The sequence below is a fragment of the Salvelinus fontinalis genome, chromosome 4 (assembly GCF_029448725.1).
Source record: "Salvelinus fontinalis isolate EN_2023a chromosome 4, ASM2944872v1, whole genome shotgun sequence".
Lineage (NCBI taxonomy): Eukaryota > Metazoa > Chordata > Actinopteri > Salmoniformes > Salmonidae > Salvelinus > Salvelinus fontinalis.
The window spans coordinates 27,068,215-27,085,877 of NC_074668.1; the positions used below are offsets into that span (position 1 = coordinate 27,068,215).

The 17,663-nt window shown below is 40.2% G+C and overlaps 1 protein-coding gene across 1 annotated transcript in view; it reads left to right on the forward strand.

Moving 5' to 3' along the window:
• The first annotated feature begins 683 nt into the window (after positions 1-683).
• Positions 684-17,663, forward strand: part of LOC129853452 (5-hydroxytryptamine receptor 7-like) — a 38,343-nt gene continuing 21,363 nt past the window's right edge. The window contains exon 1 of the mRNA XM_055919503.1: positions 684-1,855. Coding sequence (XP_055775478.1) covers positions 1,389-1,855 — 467 coding nt within the window. The 5' untranslated portion in view covers positions 684-1,388. The remainder of the gene's footprint in view (positions 1,856-17,663) is intronic.

Sequence of the window (17,663 nt, forward strand, 5' to 3'; positions counted from 1 at the left end):
TTTATACATTCTCTAGTAATTAATGCTTAAAAGCTAAGTCTAGATGTCTAATTTTAATTAATAAAATAAAATATGGGGGGGGAAATGGTCTTGCACATGTCACCATTAATATATGCACCATGAGGAGTTTTGATGAAAAGTCTCTCTTTTTAACTCACCCGCACATTAATTTGCTTTGTTCTTTCTTAGTGGTTCCTTTTCCGTACAATACATTATGTACAATTGCACTAAATATTATTTTAAAAATGCAAGACTTTAAATCCCAGCAGTCTTTAAAATGACATTCAGAAGCAAAAGGTTTTCGACAGTTGTTTTTAATGATTAAAAAAACATATTAATTGGAATATCAGAGTGCATGCACCCGCCCCGCCACAGGAGTCGCAAGAGCGCGATGGGACAAGGACATCCCGGCTGGCCAAACCCTCCCCTAAACCGGACAACGCTGGGCCAATTGTGCATCGCCTCGTGCGTCTCCCGGTCACGGCCGGCTACGACACAGCCCAGGATCGAACCCGGATCTGTAGTGACAACAAAAGTCGTGATAACACAGAGGACATTCTTTGTTGAGCAAGAGCAGTGGCAGCCACGGAAAGTTTTGGAATAAATAATTTGGTGACATCTTGTGGTCTTAAAGTGAACTACAGAGTGGGCAGTTACCCCAGGGGGCTAGTTACCCACTAGTACCCTACATTGATGTCCTCAATTTGAACCAGTGTAGACCTACTGTCCTAAATTAAGATTAGAGATTATGTAAATATGATCAGTTTGCTTTTTTGATTAAATCCTTTTTTCCCTGCTGAAAAAAATCGAATAATATATCATAATAGCATGCATGCATCAAGTCCTATAGCCTTAAGTACATGAGTAATTCAATGTTTGATACGATTCAATTACCTTGCATGGACTTGTATGTTTGAGAACACATTTTCGTGTTTGAGCGTTCGCAGATGGATCTAAACCGCTCGTGGGAAAATGTATATCTGTCAGCGAATTAGCCTACCCTAAGCCACACTGGGAAACAAGCGCGTTGTGAAATCAACCTAAAAATAGCTTAACATGCAACGTTTTTTATGACGTTTTAGTGATTTTTCTGGGAAGATTTCTTTGAAGATAACTCGATGCTGGCCATAAAATTCATCATTGTTTTTCGCCTCTTCTTGCGCATTTGGAGAGGCGCGGATCACTCGTTTGGGAAGGTGAAACGTTCTGACTGTGCATGGTGTTAAGGTTTGGGCTTATGTTTCTCAGTACTGGCTGTCTTGTTACAAAGGAAAACAATAAACTACTGGACCCAAGATCACAGACGTAGCCTACTGATCAAGAATGCGCTTAATTGGAGTACACTGGCGAGGTGTCCCTTGCATCACCGCCGGGATCACGTTTTCGTAATGTTCAATACTTCGGGCGTCGATCCCACTTCCAATAAGAGAGAGGATGTTTCCGAAGTTATCAATGGCACTCTGGAGCTTTTCTATAACGTCCTGGTCACAGCTGGTCCAACAGCCATGTGGAACGATACGTGCGGGGAGACACTACTTGATTTCGGCAGTGGAGAGAAGATAATAATCGGAGTGATGTTGGCTATCATCACAGCGGTCACTGTGATGGGAAACACATTGGTTGTCATAGCTGTTTGCGTGGTGAAAAAATTAAGACAACCGTCAAACTATCTTCTTGTGTCCCTGGCTGTGGCAGACCTCTCCGTGGCCATAGTTGTCATGCCCTTCGTTATAGTGACAGACCTAACTGGGGGCAAGTGGCTTTTTGGGGAGGTGTTTTGCAACATCTTCATTGGTATGGATGTAATGTGCTGCACAGCCTCCATTATGACCCTGTGCGTGATCAGTGTTGACAGGTGAGTTAGTTAAACTTACCAGTGGACTCAAATGTACAACAAGGATGTATCTAATGTAGGCTATTCACCTGAGCTACTCGGTGACATTAGTCAAAACATTTATAGCGCCAAATGACACACATCATCGGGATGATACTTGGTTTGCTTGAGGTTGATGTCCAGCATAAAACACATGAGCTCTTAATAAGCCAACATGAGCCAACATTAACACTTTTTGATAAATAGGCTATAGTCTAATTATGGATTCACAGCCCCTTGAGAGTGGATCTAACTATTTGTAAGGGTTGTTGATCGTTAGACCTTGGTTGGTCGCTACCCACTGTGCACAGGCTGTGGGCACATCATTATATATTGATAACGTCTCTTCCACGTTGGTTTAACGTAATTTCATTGAAATGACGTGGAAACAACGTTGATTCAACAAGTGTGTGCCCAGTGGGTAGCTCTTACATGCCCAATGTAAAATGTGAAAGTTTATTTCGGTCATTGCAAAGAACGTGTCACTGTGAATAATTTGATTTTCTTGTGACGTTAGGCTACTGTCTAGGGACATTCGTGCAAGCTAACGTGTTGCAAGATAGGTTACTGTTGTAAATTGCAATGTGTCAATGTTATTGCATCTGTCCCTACTCCAACGTAATTAATAAAATATGAATGCAAAATATGAATATCATGAATTTGCGAGTCGCGCCAATGACACGATTACGCGCCAGTGGGTTTCAGTAAAATACGGGAAAAACGAATGCATTTCAGGTGTTTGGTTCGTGAGGGATGTCTTCTGTGCGGTCAAGTTCTCTTCCCCCCAGAAAATCAATAAGCAGTCTGCGATGAATGTATAGTAAGCCTAATTTAAATTTGGTTATCCTCTTACACCAGAACATGGATACAATCATGCATGGCCTAATTACACATGCTGGTTAATGTATTGTGTATTCTATGCAGTGTGTGTGTTAATTCTCCACATACGACATATGGGCTATATTATAGTCCTCCTAAACATAGTGCAATATTGGCCTATATTTCACATGAATACTTTTTTTTTTAAATTATACAAATTCATGCGATGTTTGATGTCATTCTGTCATATCCCACTTGCCACTCCACGTCATTTCAACATGGAAATGTGGGTAGAATTTGGTTTAGACGTTGAGCAATGAGATTTCAACCTTTATTCACCAACTCGCTCAAAAAAACTTCTCACAATAGCACATTGGTAGTTGTCAGTGTCAAATATCAAAGCTAAGCAGGGCTGGGCTTGGTTGAAAGCCTGGGTGGGAGACAATCAATCAATCAATCAAGTTTATTTTATATAGCCCTTTGTACATCAGCTAATATCTCGAAGTGCTGTACAGAAACCCAGCCTAAAACCCCAAACAGCAAGCAATGCAGGTGTAGAAGCACGGTGGCTAGGAAAAACTCCCTAGAAAGGCCAAAACCTAGGAAGAAACCTAGAGAGGAACCAGGCTATGAGGGGTGGCCAGTCCTCTTCTGGCTGTGCCGGGTGTAGATTATAACAGAACTATGCCAAGATGTTCAAAATGTTCATAAGTGACAAGCACGGTCAAATAATAATCATGAATAATTTTCAGTTGGCTTTTCATAGCCGATCATTAAGAGTTGAAAACAGCAGGTCTGGGACAGGTGGCGGTTCCATAACCGCAGGCAAAACAGTTGAAACTGGAATAGCAGCAAGGCCAGTTGGACTGGGGACAGCAAGGAGTCATCATGCCCGGTAGTCCTGACGTATGGTCCTAGGGCTCAGGTCCTCCGAGAGAGAGAGAGAAAGAAAGAGAGAAGGAGAAAATTAGAGAGAGCCAAGATTTTCAAAATGTTCATAAATGACAAGCATGGTCAGATAATAATCAGGAATAAATGTCAGTTGGCTTTCTACGTGAAGAAATGGATAGCTCCAGTAGGAGGTCTTGCCCAGATCCGACATTGTTTAAAAAGGTACAAATTCGACATATTTTATACAAGGTTTGTCTGTGTTGAAAATTGGTTACCATGATGACATAATCCTGTGGATAAAATGTCACCCTCAAAAACATTTTTCACGTAGATTCCACGCAACAATATATTGACAGATTACTTTTGAAACAACGTTGATTCGACCAGTTTGTGCCCACTCACTGTCCAATTGAGCAAACTGGACCTACCCATTGCCAAACCCCACTGCTTTCAAAGGGCAAATAAACACATGCTCTCTGCCAGTTACACTGATCCCTGATATTAATATGTAGACTAAAAGCACCGAAATGGGCATCTGTTCAGCAAGCATACTCAGAGTACACACAATGCTCACAGGGCTTTACACAGCAGTGATGCTTTTTCATTTGGCAAAATTATGAATGCAAACAAACCACATTATTTCCTCAATGTATCTGTTCTTGCATCCATCCACACACATTTCTCCCGATGAAGACTCAAACCCTGATTAGATCTACATTGAAAATATTGAAAATAATCCCCAGCATTATTCCCCATCCCAACCCCTCCTTTTCCTTCTTCTCCTCCTCCTCCCTTCCCTCCCCTCTTTAAGAACTATCACTGTCTGCCTGGGGAGGGAAAGAAGAGAAGCCTGCTAGTGGGAATCATTGCTCACTGTGATTGACTGGTTCTAGATTGCCCTTATAGCACTGTTGATTGTTCAGAGAGGAGACAGATTGGAAACACTCCACTGTTCCCTAATAATAATCCACTATAAAATAAATTCAAGTGATCATATCGGGTTGCTCCGCCTCACTTAGGAGCCACAATTAAGACTAACAGCGGTTACAATGGTCAGATTATCCTTCTCCCTTCTTGCTCATAATGCCTTATTAGTACAATACATTACACCAAGAAATTATTCATGGTGCCAGCAGTGCTTTCGCAAAACAGAATGATTCTGTATGGCAGAAGAGCTAATGCTATTACAGGGGGGACAGGAACACTGAGATATGAGCATTTCTTCATCTTTAGTATTTTTATGGCCATCTCTTCCTGATGCCCAAATGGTATGGAGGATACATATGACATTTGATGGCATATCCCACTGGGCACACTACATCATTTTAAAGTGGATAATTGGGTAATATTTGGTTGAGATGTTGATCAATGAGATTACAACCATATTCACCGACTGAAAAAACAGCCAAAAGTTAGTTGAATTTCCAATGTGTTATCACTATGCTTTCATCCATCTAAAAGCACAACCACATTCTAATGGAAAAACAATGGCATATTTTTGGTTTAGTTGTCAAAAATAAACAAGATCAAGCGAGCTTTTGCCCTTCTGCTCCAAAGCACATAAAAGTTCAAATGGGAATACAATGTCAGATATTTTGTTTATTTATACAACAGATGAATTCACTGTTATTCTTCTAATAGCATAACCAAATGACCTGGGTTGCAGTTGAGAGTACAATAAAAGTACATGGTTCAAGTGCTCAATGCCGTTCGAGATTCTGAGCAGATTATTACAGCAATTGTGAAGATCTCCACAGACCTCCGATGACATATGCATGCTATGTTGAACATGCACACTTTATATGATAACATAATAACTTTAATAGCGCTCCCGAGTAGTGCAGCGGTTTAAGGCACTGCATCGCAGTGCTTGAGGCGTCACTACAGACCCTGGTGTGACCGGGAGACCCATGAGGTGGTGCACAATTGGCCCAGCGTTGTCCGGGTTAGGGGAGGGTTTGGCCGGCTGGGATGCTCTAGCGGCTCCTTGTGGTGGGCCAGGCGCCTGCAAGCTGACTTCCGGTCACCAGTTGTACAGTGTTTCCTCCAACACATTGGTGCGGCTGGCTTCCAGGTTAAGCAAGCAGTGTGTCAAGAAGCAGTGAGTGTTGGCAGGGTTGTGTTTCGGAGGACACATGGATCTCGACCTTTGCCTCTCCTGAGTCCGTACGGGAGTTGTAGCGATGGGGCAAGACTGTAACTAGCAATTGGATATCACGAAATCGGGGAGAAAAAGTGGTAAAAAAATAAATAAATAATAATAATAATTTAAAAAAGAATACATTTATAGTTACAGTTACAGTAAACACTATGCTTGAAAATATGGAGAGTGGTACTCAGTAATGTGTTGTATTGGATTTACCCCAAACATAACACTTCGTATTCATGACAAAAAGTGAATTGCTTTGCCACATTTCTTGCTGTATTACTTTAGTGCCTTGTTGCAAACAGGATGCATGTTTTGGAATATTTGTATTATGTACAGGCTTCCTTCATTTCACTCTGTCAATTAGGTTAGTATTGTGGAGTAACTACAATGTGGTTGATCCATCTCCCAAGTGGCGCTGTGGTCTCAGGCACTGCATCTCAGTGCTAGAGGCGTCACTACAGACACCCTGAATTGAATCTAGGCTGTATCACAACCGGCCATGATTGGGAGTCCCATAGGGCAGTGCACAATTGACCCAGTGTTGTCTGGGTTTGGCCGGTGTAGGCCATCATTATAAATAAGAATTTGATCGTAACTGACTTGCCTAGTTAAATAAAGGTTACATACCAATAGGTGGCCTTCTTTGTGGAAAACCTTCCTGGTCTTTGTGTTCGAAATTCACTGCTCGACTGAGGGACCTTACAGATAATTGTAGGTGTGGGGTACAGAGATGAGGTAGTCATTCAAAAATCATGTTCCACACTATTTTTGCACACAGTGAGTCTATGCAACTTATTATGTTACTTGTTAAGAAAATGAATTTGTAAAAATGTAGAAAAACATAATTCCACTTTGACATGGGGTATTGGTTGTAGGCCAGTGACCAAAAAAATCTCAATATAATCCATTTAAATTCACGCTGTAACACAACAAAATATGGAAAAATGGGTGTGAATATTTCATGTCTATGGCAAATGATGGTTGGAGAACATATTTGAAATGTGCAGTGAGTGTCATTGATGGCTCAGAGAGACAGAAACTGCGGTATATGGCCCGTGGTTTTTCACCCTCCACTGAACTCATCTGCCTTTCTATAGCACGTCGCTCATGGATCCTCTCACAACAAAGTCTTCCGCTGTCCCTCATGCAGGGGGTTCTATGGGCTTACATTTTCAAAACAGCAGGTTGTTGCTGTAAATAAGAATTTGTTCTTAATTGACTTTCCTGGTAAATAAAAGGTCATTGTAAAAAACAAAAAATATCTTAACACCCTCCTGTCTTCCTGTATACAGAACGACGCCAATGTTTTATTTGCACAGGAAGGGCAAGATCCATTCATCTAACCATTTAGCCATAAATTCCTTCCTTTCTCGCATATATATATATATATATATATATATTCCATCTAGCTAACCTTTTAAAGGATAAATAAACAAAGCTAACAAAGCTAAACATAATCTCGCTTTTGAGGACAGCAGCACTGAGAGCAAAGTCAACATGATCTCACCCCTCGTTGGGCATTGCTGCCAAATTTGGCCTTCCTTATTTGATGACAGACAGACAATTGGCCCCAGTCAGAGAGGAAGAGGTGAAGCGAGAGAGATAACTGTGCCCAAAATCTTATCCAGCAAGTGGCGTTTTTTTTCATTTACCAAGTGATTGAATAGAAATGTCGTAATGCTTAAGTTGTTACGAGTGTACTGATAAATAGGGCACGTGACATTTCGGGATCTTGAAGAAAAAACACTTTGGCTGCGTTGCAAACTGATAAAAGACACACCTTCCTCCACTTACCCTCGCCTTTTGCTGTTGGGGGAATCCCCGCGGCCATCTTTGTCGTTGGTCCAAATGATTAACAAAGAAAGGGAAGTGGGCAATGTAAGCCCCTCAGTCCTCGTTTTTGATCGAGTATGCGAGTGTACAATTATGTTCACTCCAGGCCTGAAATGCCCCATAATTAAATTCCCCATAATTGTACATCCACTAAGAAAAGTCCACCAAAACCTAAAAACCAACATTAATATGGAAAAGTCAACATGCAAGTGTGAGTAAAAACGAATGTAAATAAGTTAGAAATTGTGATGACGGCTCAAACACATAACGTTATCATAAAAGTAATTATGTTTTTGTTTGGTTAGCTTTTGGAAACGTTAACTTGTGCACATAACATTCCCTGACATCACACTAATCCATTGTAATTTTAGATTTACCTGATATAGTAGGATGGCTAACATTAGATGCCTGCGGATGCGTTGTCTACTAGCCAAGATATGAAATGCAATCATAATTGACTGTAGCGCATATAAGGCATACACAACAGTTCCATGATGACTGAAAACACAACCGTGGGATGAATGAGTGCCAAATTTCTGGGAAAGAGCGGTCCAATTCATTCTTCCCTCGCCCCTTGCCCTGCAAGTAAAAAGAAAAGAAAAAGTGTTAACTTGTCAGACGTCATGATACGTCATCAGAAGTGTCCACTTAATTTGAGGACTGAGGGGAGAGGGTTTGTCTTTTAAGTGTTTGGAATGCAGCCTTTATATCGGAGTTGTGCCTGTTGTTCACACGCGGATCTGCCGTCATTGGCTAGAATGGTCCCACCTGATCTTGCCTTCTCCCGATTGCCTTCCATTATTTTCATTGTTAGAGCGGCTACTTGAGTATCTGGTCAATTTCATAGATAATCTGTGCCTCTATAGAGATCCTATTAATCAACATTTTCAGAATGGTTACCTGGAGGACAAAAAGGACGCGGGTCATGCTTTTTCAATTTCAGTCAATATGAGGGTTTAGTTTAAAATAAATCTAGTCCAGAGGGGGGTCATGTAATTTGTAGTTGATGAAATGTAATTATTTCTCAGTTTTTTTGAATTAGTTGCTTATTAGGCTATATATCGATGTGTGCTCGATGCCGCCCCTCATCTCTGAATCTCAGATGGGCGCGCAATATCAAGTGTGCCTATAGGCTATTTAGTGTGGTCTCAATCAAATGATCCATAGGCTATAGGCTACAAAGTGCATGCTCGGAGAAGAATAGAGCAAAGTTAATATTTATATTTCTAAGATAGCTGCTGGGATGGTTTAAATAAAACTAGGCTGCATTACACACTGCAATGGATATTCCAACTCTTGCTGATCAAAAACGTTTTTGTGTGCTGCTTAACCAATGGCTGTTCAATCAATCAAGTTTATTTTATATAGCCCTTCGTACATCAGCTAATATCTCGAAGTGCTGTACAGAAACCCAGCCTAAAACCCCAAACAGCAAGCAATGCAGGTGTAGAAGCACGGCGGTTAGGAAAAACTCCCTAGAAAGGCCAAAACCTAGGAAGAAACCTAGAGAGGAACCAGGCTATGAGGGGTGGCCAGTCCTCTTCTGGCTGTGCCGGGTGGAGATTATAACAGAACATGGCCAAGATGTTCAAATGTTCATAAATGACCAGCGTGGTCAAATAGTAATCAGGAGTAAATGTCAATTGGCTTTTCATAGGCGATCATTAAGAGTATCTCTACCGCTCCTGCTGTCTATAGAGAGTTGAAAACAGCAGGTCTGGGACAGGTAGCACGTCCGGTGGACAGGTCAGGGTTCCATAGCCGCAGGCAGAACAGTTGAAACTGGAACAGCAGCAAGGGCAGGTGGACTGGGGACAGCAAGGAGTCATCATGCCCGGTAGTCCTGACGCATAGTCCTAGGGCTCAGGTCCTCCGAGAGAGAGAAAGAAAGAGAGAAGGAGAGAATTAGAGAGAGCATACTTAAATTCACACAGGACACCGGATAAGACAGGAGAAGTACTCCAGCTATAACCAACTGACCCTAGCCCCCCGACACATAAACTACTGCAGCATAAATACTGGAGGCTGAGACAGGAGGGGTCAGGAGACACTGTGGCCCCATCCGATGATACCCCCGGACAGGGCCAAACAGGAAGGATATAACCCCACCCACTTTGCCAAAGCACAGCCCCCGCACCACTAGAGAGATATCTTCAACCACCAACTTACCATCCTGAGACAAGGCCGAGTATAGCCCACAAAGATCTCCACCACAGCACAAACCAAGCGGGGGCGCCAACCCAGACAGGAAGATCACGTCAGTAACTCAACCCACTCAAGTGACACACCCCTCCTAGGGACGGCATGAAAGAGCACCAGTAAGCCAGTGACTCAGCCCCTGTAATAGGGTTAGAGGCAGAGAATCCCAGTGGAGAGAGGGGAACCGGCCAGGCAGAGACAGCAAGGGCGGTTCGTTGCTTCTGTTCTGTGTAGGGCTATGGTGGCAGTTCAGGATCAAAATACATTTTGATTAAGCCTAGTCCATGCGCGCGGAAAAGCCTATAGTCTATGTTCTGTTCAGTTTGAGAAGGAGAGGGAAAAGATGAGGAGGACCGGAGGTCAACTTAATAGCTGGCCACTACTATAATATATTTGATTAAAAACAATATGTTTCTTGCCCATTAGGTATTTATCACAGTTATTGACCTCACAATAAGCCAGATTCGAGTAATTTACATTGTGGTGCTGAAACTTGAAGCAGCAGCCGCGGCACAATCAATCGGAAATGGACAGCTCATGGTGCATATAAATAAACGGATCCGTATATATAAAGTCATCTATAACATCGCTTTGGTCCGTGATTCTTTATGCGAGAAACAAGCTGTAAAATACCCGGGCAAGACGTGACTCCGATGCATAATGGGGATATCATTGTTTAGTTTCTTTGACATTCAGAGGCTGACTTTGCTTGGGAACTAATCTAGTTCTGTCACTGTCAATTGATTAAGCTATACACTTTCTGTACAATAGATGTTTAAACCCAGACAGATTTTAGGGAAACACTATTGACCTTCTCTCATTGGGTTAAGCCATGAAAGAAGAGTAGCCAGCAGGTAAAGCTTACCATTTTCTGCGTCGGTATTATGTCTGAGGTGGAAAGGTAGGCCTAACTTTTGAAATGACCCCTCTTCAATTCCCAATGACGTGTCAGATTGAATTATTTGCAAACAGGCACAGTTTTGTTGCAAACAAGACACGTATTTGGCATTTCTACGAATAGAATAAGATCAACACATAGGCCGATCTCGCTGTCCATTCTTAGCCTGTAATTTCTGTAGTTTGTGGCGTATAAAAAAAAGAATATTCTGCTAATATGTAAAATTACACAGAATTGTTTCACATATTTATAAAAGGCAATTTTTTCTCGGACACGCAAAGACGATAATAGATCAATGCAATGCTTTTGGTATAAAGGAGATATTTTCACCCCTACTCTTGTCCACGGTGGTCTGCGAATCCACAACCTTGCAAATTCCTGCGTTGCCATGTCGTTTTTACAGGTCAAAGAACCGTTTCTAAAACTGCATATGTAAGTCTCTGGTCTGTCCAAGAAGTAAGGGAAAATATTATACTTTACATGTTCTCTGCTATCCACTTTGTTTCAATTATTATTTTGGGTGTAGGGAGATTCTCTTGTTTTTTTTCAAGCGTTCATGGAGGGTTTAGGTAAAATATATTTTGCTGAAGGGAGGGCCACCCACTTTCATTTCAGAAAGGTTTGATTTTCTCCATGTAACGCCTATTATAAATAACATTCATTCCCTTATATGATACAATATCAGTACTTGTTGCATTTACAACTTGTCTAAGTCCTATCATCAGCTGATTTCAGCCATTGTATAGCTGTGAATTGACTTCATTGTTTGAATGGATTGTTGGCATACTGTAGATGCTGTAAAGAGGTCAGTTGAACTCGACCAAAACAATGGAATTGCCATGGAAATGTGTGGGGGAAATGGCTGTGGGGGAAAGATACTGAATATCCTCATTGCCCCCGGAAAATTAGCCTACGTTTAGGACTATTGTTTAAATGTGTATTTCACACTATGTTGAGGTAAAAATCTGAGTGTAAGGCTTGTATGGTAGTCAACCCCAACACATGCTCATGTCATTGTCACCAATCAACTGCATGATAGTTCAAAATTATGTTGACTGCCACCACCGATTTCTGTATTCTAGCTATGCTAACCAGCTTATACGAAAGGGAGTTAGCACTTTGTTGAATGTGCGCCAATCTGGTCAATGGAACGGTCTGCGTTTGAAAAATTTATGGAATCATTCCTCTTAAACTGGCTGGCTAGCTAACAAACACAGTGCAGATACATTCTTAAAATTAATTATTTTACACAATATCTTATCACAGCACTGGCTAACCATGTTTGACCAACTCCCTGCTCAAAATGGCTGACCTTTAGACCATCAGAAGAAGGTTCCTGTCCATTCTAGTATTCTAATTCATAATTCTATGGTTGTCTCAGTCTCTCCCTAAACGAAAACTAGCGTGATCGTGACTGCTGTTTATCAGGGACCAATGTGTGATTTAAAATGTCCTTGTAATTAAGGGTCTGATCTGAACAGCTCATCCATCGCTTATGCTCATCGGACCTAGGGACAAAAATATCTTATGTGAGGCGAAAAATGTCTAAAATGATAAGATGGACAATTGGATTTGTCAACTACTTGACACAAATAAGACATGTGTGTGCAAAAAACAATCCTCGAGCAAGGGAAGACCTTTCCAGATCTTAGGCTCATGCTGCAATTTACTTCTTTGATGGGAAATTAACAAAAAAGTCTTAACTGATTTAGTACCCCAGCTCAATAAAGCAATTTTATAAAGACATAAAGTAATCTTGAGATAATCTTCTGGGATTTTAGTATTATTGTCAAACTGTATATTTAGAGGTATTGACTGTATCTGCACACCAGTGGAGGCTGGAGGGAGGAGCTATAGGAGGACAGGCTCATTGAAATGGCTGGAATGGAATAAATGGAACGGTATCGAACACATCAAATGTATGGAAACCACATTTGGCTCCCTTCCATTAATTCCATTCCAGCAATTACTATGAGCCAATCCTCCTCTGCTGCACACTTTTCAGTCATATCCTTGAAAGCCAGAAAATTATTTTCTCTTCAGTGTAGCATACTCATTTAGAAAATTACTGTGCAGTTGTAAAAATATGTTATAGGCCTATACAATTGATATCTGTGGAAAAGAGAATGAAAGAGATTCAGATTGAACTTGTCAGTTGTAAAAAATGGTTGGCCTGATAATGCTGTGTTTGACATGCCTTTCAAGATTCCCAGCAAGGTCACGTGATTAAACTGTCCCTGTACCTCACAGGGAATATTACACCTATAAAGGTATATTCTGTTTAGTCAAACACTCTGCGTCCTGGCTATATAGGCCAGAATAAATGGCCAAAATAAATGGAGTAACTTATTCAAGAAAGATCAAGTGTAATATATTGTAATCAAGCAAACTGGAGGAATATGGGGAAAAATTCACAAAAAAAAAAAAATCTTCAACATACACATGGTACCCAAAATGATTTACTGAAATTTGTTACCTATGATTCACCAAACAATATTTTGAAAGAGGAAGCAAAGCATTTGTTTTCATTTCAGTCTCCTCCATCTCCACTTGCCAGAGTTAAGGGGATTTCCCCCCCTATTAATAATGTAAAATGAACAGCTGTACAGAAAGACTCATGTGTAGGCCAAATTACAGAGGAGGAACTTCTTGATGCAATTAAAGGCTTTAAGTCTGGGAAAACTCCAGGGCTGGATGGCATACCAGTGGAGGTATACCAAAACTTTTTTGATGTACTCAGAGGATTTTCAGATACTCAACAAGAAGGTCTGACTTCATTATTACAGAAACAGGACCTAAGTGGTAAATATAAAGATACAGTCCATTAAAAAAAATGGAGGTCCCTTACACTTCAGTGTTGCGATGCAGAAATTCTAGCAAAGTGCATAGCGCATAGAATTAAAAAGGTATTGTTTGATATTATTCTTCCTAATCAGACAGGTTTTTTACATGGACGATACATTGGAGATAATATATGACAAGTACTGGAAACAATAGAACGCTATGAAATATCTGGGAAACCAGGCCTGGTATTCATAGCTGACTTTGAAAAGGCTTTTGATTAAGTACGACTGGAATTTATATATAAATGCCTGGAATATGTCAATTTTGGAGAATCTTATACAATGGGTTAAAGTTATGTATAGTAACCCAATTTGTAAATTAGTAAACAATGGCTACTTCTGAAAGTATTAAACTGTCAAGAGGAGTAAAGCAAGGTTGTCCACTATTAGCATATCAATTTATTATAACCATCGAAATTGTAGCTATTAAAATCAGATCCAACAATAATATCATGGTCTAGGGCTTAAAAACAAAGGTGTCATTGTACGTGGATGATTCATGTTCTTTTAAATCCACTATTTGGATGCCTCCACAGCCTTATAGATAAACTAGATATTTTTTTCTAACCTCTGGATTACAACCAAATGATAAGTCTACTATATTACATATTGGATCACAAAAAAAGTACAACTTATACATTACCGTGTAGTTTACCAATAAAATGGTCTGACGGTGAAGTGGACATACATACAGTGGAAAGGAAAATACCTGTCTATTTGTGGAAAAATCACCCTGATTTAACTCTTTAGTCATATCCCACTTTACCTATTTGCTTATGGCCTTGTCTACACCTAGCAACTTTAAATTAAATGAGCAAAACATTTTCAATTTTATTTGGAACAGCAAGTACATTTTTCCCTCCAAAATTACATTTCAGAGGGCAGAAATGATTAAATATTAAAGCATTAGACCTCTCACTAAAGGTTTCAGTCATACAAAAATTATACTTAAATCCGAACTGGTTCTCCAGCAGAAAAGTAAGCATGTCTAACCCCATGTTCAAGAATGGCCATTTTCGCTTTATTCAGATTACAACCTCCCACTTTCAATTATTTGAAAATAAAATAATCTCCAACATATCACTATTTTTAAAACAAGCTATAGGAAGTTGGTTGCAATTTCAGTTTAATCCACCAGAAAAGACCAATCAAATATTACAAAAAATATGATGGTTAAACTCAAATATACTAACTGATAAAAAAAATAAAAAAATTGATAAAAAGGCATAATCTTTGTAAATGATATCATATATAGGACTGATGGTTTGTAGAAAAATCACCCTGATTGAACTCTTTAGTCATATCCCAGTTTACCTATTTTGCTCATGGCCTAGCCTACACCTAGCAACTTTAAATTATATGAGCAAAAAATATTACATTTTATTCGTAATGGCAGGAATTACATTTCTGAGGGCAGAAATTATTACATATTGAAGCATAAGACCTCTCACTAAAGGTCTCAGTCATGAACTGATACACATAACACTAGATTCAAAACTTAGTTTTCCCATTTAAATTATTATACAAAATTCTTGCAACCAATAGAATGTTATATATACTGTATTTATATATATATGGGGGATACAACTATCCCAGCTCTGCAGATTTTTCTTAGAAGAGACAGAATCATTAGACAATTTGTTTTGGTACTGTCGATATGTAGCTTGTTTTTGGTCGCAGGTTCAGGAATGGCTGAAGAATTGTAAAATTTTCTTGGAGCTGAATCTGCAAATAGCACTGCTGGGTGATTCAAAAAGTTAAAGTCAATTGATCAATAATATACTAATACTCTTAGCAAAAATGATTCTCCTTAAAATGTATAATTTGTAGAATATTTGAGAATAGAAAGGTTCAGATCTTTTGTGAAACATAAAAGCACAGTTGAAAAATATATGGAAAACAGAACTGTGTCCGTTAAATATACAGTGCAGTCGGAAACTATTCCGAACCCTTGACTTTTTCCATATGTTGTTATATTACAGCCTTATTCTAAAATTCTAAAATTGATTAAATAGTTTTTCCCCCTCATCACACAATACCCCATAATGACAAAGCAAAAAACGTTTTTTTTAATAAATCTACATTTATAGATTAAAAAAAATAATATCACATTTATATAAGTATTCAGACCCTTTACTCAGTACTTTGTTGAAGCACCTTTGGCAGCGATTACAGCCTCCAGTCTTCTGGAGGCTACAAGCTTGGCACACCTGTATTTGGGGGAGTTTCTCCCATTCTTCTCTGCAGATCCTCTTAAGCTCTGTCAGGTTGGATGGGGAGCGTCGCCGCACAACTATTTTCAGGTCTCTCCAGAGATGTTCGATGGGGTTCAAGCCCGGACTCTGGCTGGGCCACTCAAGGACATTCAGAGACTTGTCCAAAAGCCACTCCTGCGTTGTATTGGCTGTGTGCTTAGATTTGTTGTTCTGTTGGAAAGTATACGTTCACCCCCATTCTGAGGTTCTGAGTGCTCTGGAGCAGGTTTTCATCAAGGATCTCTCTGTACTTTGCTCCGGTCATCTTTCCCTCGATCCTGACTAGTCTCCCAGGCCCTGAAAAACATCCCACAGCATGATGCTGCCACCACCATGCTTCACCGTAGGGATGGTGCCAGGTTTCCTCCAGATGTGACGCTTGGCATTCAGGCCAAAGAGATCAATCTTGGTATCATCAGACCAGAGAATTTTGTTTCTCATGGTCTGAGAGTCCTTTAGGTGTCTTTTGGTAAACTCCAAGCGGGCTGTCATGTGCCTTTTACTGGGGAGTAGCTTCCGTCTGGCCACTTTACCATAAAGGCCTGATTGGTGGAGTGCTGCAGAGATGGTTGTCCTTCTGGAAGGTTCTCCCATCTCTACAGAGGAACTCTGGAGCTCTATCAGAGTGACCATCAGGTTCTTGGTCACCTTCCTGACCAAGGCCCTTCTCCCCCGATTGCTCGGTTTGGCCTGGCGGCCAGCTCTAGGAAGAGTCTTGGTGGTTCCAAGCTTCTTCCATTTAAGAATGATGGAAGCCACTGTCTTCTTGGGGACCTTCAATGCTGCAGACATTTTTTGGTACCCTTCCCATTATCTGTGCCTCAACACAATCCTGTCTCAGCGTTCTATGGTCAATTCCTTCAACCTCATGGCTTGGTTTTTTCTCTGATATGCATTGTCAACTGTGGGAATTTATATAGACAGGTGTGTGCGTTTCCAAATCAGGTCCAATCAATTTAATTTAACACAGGTGGACTCCAATCAAGTTGTAAAAACATCTCAAGGATAATCAATGGAAATAGGATGCACCTGAGCTCAATTTACAGTCTCATAGCAAGGGTCTAAACACTTATTTAAATAAGGTATTTCATTTATTTTTTTTATTGAAATTTGCAAACATTTCTAAAAACCTGTTTTCATTGTGTTATTATAGGGTATTGTGTGTTGATTGATGAGGAACAATTTTCAGTTAATCAATTTTAGATTATGGCTGTAACGTAACAAAATGTGGAAAATGTCAAGGGTTCTGAATACTTTCCCGAATGCACTGTATATAGTATGTATAAGCTCAATGTAGAATCCTAAGTGTTGTTGTCCATTAGTTTATTCAAATTAAGGGAGTGATGGTAGGGTTAGGGGAAAATAATAATAATAAAATAAAATATATTTAAAAAATATATAACTTGTCAGAATGTCCAGATAACTAGCCCATGTCAGCTAATGTTTTTTAGCTAGGTTTTTTAGCCCATAGATTTTGTAGTAATGTTCAAATATCAAATGAATACACATTAGACATGTCAAAATGTATAGAATTACAGGAAAAAAAGCTTTAAACCTGCAATATTTTCTCTCCGCCATGAAGAGGGGTGTGAACAGTTTGTGTCATGAACAGTGCTTGTGCCCATAGAAATAGGGGGGGGGGGGGGGGGGGATGATGTTCGCAAATTCTGGAAGCGGGGCCTGAGTGAAACGTTTTGGGAACCCCTGATATAGTCCATATGGTCCCAACTGACTTGACTGTCCTATGTCTTCGCCTATCAATGGTCCCTGAGATCTCCTTACTGTAAGTCTCAGCAGAGGAATGTAGCTACCACCAGATTGTGGATCAAAGAGAGAGTGTCAGCATGTTCCAGGGGATCTGTTTAAGCAAGGCGAGGTGCAGAATTGCTAATCTTGATTACAT